The sequence below is a fragment of the Pteropus vampyrus genome, unplaced genomic scaffold, assembly GCF_000151845.1.
Source record: "Pteropus vampyrus isolate Shadow unplaced genomic scaffold, Pvam_2.0 Scaffold132, whole genome shotgun sequence".
Lineage (NCBI taxonomy): Eukaryota > Metazoa > Chordata > Mammalia > Chiroptera > Pteropodidae > Pteropus > Pteropus vampyrus.
In genome coordinates this window covers 2189294-2195182 of record NW_011888913.1, presented here as the reverse complement: position 1 = coordinate 2195182, position 5889 = coordinate 2189294, and the positions used below count along the sequence as shown (strand labels likewise).

General features: G+C 38.1%; 1 protein-coding gene across 3 annotated transcripts in view; it reads right to left on the bottom strand.

Annotated features, from left to right (window-relative positions):
• ZNF407 (zinc finger protein 407) overlaps positions 1 to 5889 on the bottom strand; it is a 370323-nt gene that overhangs the window by 239531 nt on the left and 124903 nt on the right. For all 3 annotated transcript variants that reach the window (XM_011367337.2, XM_011367335.2, XM_011367336.2), the window contains exon 3: positions 4645 to 4719. In XM_011367337.2, coding sequence (XP_011365639.1) covers positions 4645 to 4719 — 75 coding nt within the window. The remainder of the gene's footprint in view (positions 1 to 4644; positions 4720 to 5889) is intronic.

Sequence of the window (5889 nt, the reverse complement as noted above, 5' to 3'; positions counted from 1 at the left end):
ATTCAGTCACTAAACTGTAACTACTGCGCGCTCACTCAGGTGAGCGATCCGAGAAGAGGAACGGACGTGTTTCTCCTCCATTTTGGCTCGACAGAGCTACTGCATGTGCAAATATTTTTTAAAGCAGACAGGAGCCCATAAACACTTATTTTTCCTAAATTTGGCCCTCACGATCATGGGGAAAACAAAAGATTGCCAACCCCTGGCGCCAGGGGAGAGGGGAGAGGGCAGACTCCTAAGCGGTGGGTGACGGGGACAGGAGCCTCAAGTGAGGAAACAGGAAACAACTGACGATCTTTGTGAAGGACTCCCCAGAGATGATGCGAGGGACGGACGACACGGGATAGAGGGGCTCCGTGCACCCATGAGACTCAGAACGGAAAACGGTATTTACCTCACAGAAATTCTCATGGACTGAACGCTGAGGAAAACTACTTATCCTTTAATAAGAGAAAATACACGCGGTGATAACCACTTAGCCAGAGGCAAACTGTTTCCTTAAAACAGACAGGAAAGTGACAATAACGAGGGCTGATAACATATTATGAATAGGATCGCTCCTGAGTTCAGAGCTTTACACCTGTATTATTCTCTCTTTGAAAGTAGCCTAACTTTTTAATCAACCCAAAGTATCACTAGCAAAGCTCAATGACAACTGTGTCTGTACGTGTATATATGGTTTTCCCAGGAATACTGGTTTTGGATGATGCTATTGTGTTTTAAGAAAAAGGCCAACTGAAAACTAGGAAATGATGATGATGCTTCCATGCAATTTGACATGTAAATATAAAAGTTTTTGAGGAAAGAAAGGAAAGGAGACGAGGCAGACGCCAAGACGCACACGGTGTCACGTCATGTACTACCAGTTCACGGCCAATTAGAACCGTTTTCAGAGCTGCCAGCATCCCTCTCCCATGATCAGACCAGGTGATGGTTAGTATATAAACATGCGGGGCAAGACTCTGCTTCTCAGTGAGATTAAAGGTCTGACAAAGAAAGACACCTAGCCACAAACGCCAAGCGTCTGATAAACGGGGAGAAGCCAGACAGACGTGAGGGCTCGGTGATCCGAAGGAAGCCTGGGGACCAGGGGCCTGGACAAAGACGCTGCCCAGCCCCGAGCCCACCGCCCGGCCCCGGGCACCCCGCACAGCTGTGCTGCCGTAACGCACTCCGAGACACATCACCTTCACAGGCTCCTCCAGAAATCGCTTCACCGAAAAAGATGGCAAGGTTTTGATGTGGATGTTAATTAATAACTGAAGAAACAGGGACATTTCCTTTGTGAAATTATTTAACTCGGAGACTCCCTGATGCGCACATCTGATTTAAAATCCTTTACTGGTAAAAGCGGTTTGGGGAGCAGAGCGGCCTCGTCCGGGGTGCTGACAGTGCGGGAACTTGCTGACGGTGGCCCAGGCAGACGCCGCAAAAGCAGAGACTCAGCTCAGAAGTTCTGAGCCAGTCCGTTCCCAGCCTCCCGTTCACACAGTCCTCCAAAGCCCAGCTGACTTCCAAGGCTGAACGACAATGCCAGGGCTTCCTGCTGTAAGGCGCACCTGGCTTTCTCTTAGACACTCTTCTCATGGCTGTTTCAGTTGTGATAAATTGTGGAGAAGCTCATTTTCGAGATTACTATGAACGAACTTAAAGTCGTAAAGATACTCTGGCCTATCGTATTATAAAGAGGATTATTTCTTTAAAATATGGAATACTTTAGGATAAACTTGCAAATTTATTGGAGTTTATTATTTTAGAATGTGAACTGAATGTGGCCACTTAGTTGTTTACATTTAACTGTACAAGATTTCAGAAATTCAGCAATATACTACCTTGAAATAAGTTCATGCAAATTTAGGGACAAAACAGTATATTCTTACACAAGCCATCACCTCAGGTGTTCATGGAGTCAAAAAAATATATCTGCGAAATTATTTAGTTTTCTGTTGCTAATGATAGTCATGCTGACAACATTTATTGGTTCATCAAACTATAGTTTAAGTATGTGAATTTATTTGTAAGAAATTATCATTTTTGCATATATCAGTCAAAGCACAAGGCCTAAATACTTGCAAACAAAATGCATTATTAATTTAATTGTCACAGCCTATTTAGCTAACTTCTATTACTATTTGCTATAACATGCAATGCATAAGAGGCGAGAATCAAATTCAAAACATAAAAACATAAACTGATTATACTGTCCTGGAGAAATTAAAATATAGCAAGCTTGCAAAATTATAGCCAAGACATTAATGTTTCAAATAGGTAAAAAAAAAAAAAAATGTGTCTAACCTCATCTAAGAACAGTCATGCCCAAAATGACAGTTCGACGTGCTAATAAAGGGCTTCTGTTCCTAAAGCCAGTGAAAGGCCGCGGCTCACTCCCCAAGGCAGGGAGGAGCGTGCATGGGAGGAGGGGGCTCTGGCGTCACTGCGCTGGGTTTCGGGCGCAGTCCTAGTGCTCGCCGACGGCGGGCGTCTGCCGTGACACTGCAGCTGCAGGCCGGGGACCCTGACTCAGTGCTCCCACGCAGCCAGAGCGGTGCTCACAGACACACACCGTAAACGAGGGTTCTTCACACGGAAAAACGACTCAGTCAGACGCTTAGTTTAGATTAACTTGGGCTACTTAGCAAGTCATAACTCAGAAGACGGGGTATACCTTCCCCTTTGACGTTCATTTCCTGATTTTAGCACAAAAATCATGTCAGTGACGAAGAAAACGCTTGCCATATCTCCAAGGGGAGAGAGACATGCAGTGTTTCTCTTGCCTCTTTTCAGGCGCCCTTTATGCATTAGGGACTGGGGTCAGTGGGGGCGCGCGGGAGTGTTCCCAGAGTGCACAGGAGAAGGGGAATGGAGAAAGCAAACTGCACATCGGGGCTTCCTAACTCCTGCCACGGTGCATTGGAGGCATCTTCCAGTTTTAAGGTGTTTGGAGGATCTATACACACACATACATGTGTGTATACACAGTAATGAATTTTTCGTTAATACGAAACAATATGAACATTTATTCAAATTTTTGAATAATTTTTAAAATTCCTAAATAAAAAGCAAAATGATATGTTTGAATTCAAAATGTATACTAGATATATAGCAGGGAACTATTTCCTTTTTACTAATCATCCAACCTAGACTGTTCTCATGGAAATTTACTTTGTGACTAAAGCACCCTAAGTACCTCTATGTAAAGATTCCCGATGTGACATAATCGGTACAAGGAAGAGCACAATAATTAGAGTAAAAAAAAAAAATAATAACAATTCTAACGTATTAGTTGTGAGATACTGAACATATGATTATATATTCCTGAATCCCAGTCCTATATTCAGATCTATAAAATCAGAATAATAATACATTGCTAATAAGGTAACAGAATGATTGAGATAATGCACGAAAACAATGAGAACATTGCAAGTAAAAATGTTTTGTTTCTCATTTCTCAAACACTATGACATGTAACTTTAAATTTATGAAACGTAACAAGTCTCCAATTATAATTTAAATAATAATGAATTTTTAACTTTCAAGAATAATGAATTTCAGGGTGTGTTCAACACATACATTTTGGCTCAAGTTAAATATAATCTTACAAAGGAAAATAAAAGAAACCAAAGGTAAAAAGCATACATATATTATGCCCCAATATTTTGACAAAGGAGTCATATCCAAACTAAAATGCTAAAGAAAGCAATATGCCTCCAATAGAAAACTCAAGTTAAAGTTCTTATAAACACAGAAATGTAAGAGCATTTAAATTTTGTTTTTAAAAGTCAAACATTCAAAAATATGGCAGAAAGGCCCTGAACCAAAGAGTAGTAGAATAAATTGCATTGTTATTGACATTTTAAAGAAGTATTTAAAAAACAAGTTTCCAGGACTGTCTAGAATTTCAGATACCATCTTGGGGGATTCAGGAAGTCTAAAGTCTATCACGACATCTTCCACAGAAAGAGAGAGTGCTTGCACTAGGGCTGAGTCGTACATTTTAAAGATTTAAAACTTCAAAAGTAGCCATACTCACCTAGTAGCTGACATTACTGTATTTCAGTTCACCTAATATAATTAAGTCTAAGTGATGAAGCTAATTATGATACAGTAGCAAGAAAAAAGAAAACCTGGCAGTTGATGACATAATAATTGTAGTGTTATTTTTCATGACATGGCAACTGTGGTATTATTTTGGGGATGACACAAGATGTATTTCTTTAATATCAGTAATGTTTAATTCTACAGTAAGAATTCAAAAATGTTATTTAAAAAAACCTCAAAATAAAGATACAGGGAAAAAAATAGACAAAGAGTAGTTTTACGTATTTATTTTAGCTCATTCTAATGTAGCTGCAGAGGTCAGTCCCCTCTAATTTAACTCTTCAACTGTTTCAAGGTTATTTTGTAAATTCACAAAGTCCCTCAAATCCTTTCAAATATTTTTAGAATGGATTTTTTTTTAATTAAAATATGACAGTAAATGTTAATGAGAGAATGGCTTAAAACATAATATTCAACAACAGAGCACCACAAATGTAAAACATGTGAATTGACTTGGTAAAAATTCTAGAAGTCACCTTATTAAACGTATCATACAATGAAAATATAACTATATTTGTTAGATAAAAAAAAATAAATGAAAATTACCTTTCTTTTGGGGTGCCAACTCCATGTTTGCCTAGTAGATGAGTATTTAAGTGCTTCTTCATTACAAAAGCAACCCTAAAAAAGAAATAACATAATTATAGAACTAAAACTTGACTCTCTGCTAGAATTATGTACAAAAAGCATTTAAAATTAGGCCTGTATATATGGATGTAACATGAAAATGCATATTACAATGGCTCTCTTGCTAAATAGAAAGCTTGGTACAGACTAAATATACTGTCGTACTTGGAAACCATAAAAAAGGACTGTATTTACACTGACTGGTTCCTTTTCTTATCTGAGGACACTAGAGTGACCAAAACAACAATTTTAGTTCTTTAGTCACTGTCTTCACGGTTAGTTCGTATGAAAAATAGAGCAATACCTCAACGTAACGTTCATCGGCCATTAGCTGACCTCACATTTCAATCATGAAATGATTTCAGAAAATGTCATTTTATTAAATATTCAAGAGACCATAAAAGACAAAATGAATAGCCTTCATGAAGTTTCCTTAAAAACATGGTAATAATTTGAAGAGGCGTTTTTTAAAAATTATATAAACGTTTATTGTGTCTGCAGCACATGAAAAAATATATATATACTTAAGTGCCGAGAAGATACCAATAGCTAAAACAAACAAGTATCACCTGACAATGCTATCTTATTTTATACCCAAATCAGCGGACCTAATTCAATTCTGTTGACATAAATGTGACATGGACAGGGACCTGCAGCCAGTCCATGGAGCACCGTTCTTCTGCTGAATATAGCACAACATCAATTTAATTATGGTGTGTGATGATTTAAAACAATTTAGATCTCGTTCAGAAGCATCAGACTCAAATGGCTCTCTTGATAAGGAAAAAAATTTTACTGTTGTAACTTTCAGTGTAAAAGGGCTTGCAAACATTTTTGTTAATTATGTATTACAGCTGTCCTTCATAAAGTTAATTACTAATAGCTGAAAGGCAGCAGAATCTATTTGCATATGTACATGAAAGGCATGACATATGCAAAAATATGATTTTAATTAGCATTCTATGATATGAAGGGCTACAAATCAAATTGGCATGTTATAAGATTCTTAACATTAAACACTGAATTCATCTGGACATGTTTGCACAAACGGGCGATGTAAGACTGTAAAGGGACATGTGTCAAAAGCCAGGACCAAAACAAGTTTTAAAACTGTGAATGCTTCTTTTCTTTTCATGGATGGTCTATTTTGGTTATTTTCATACA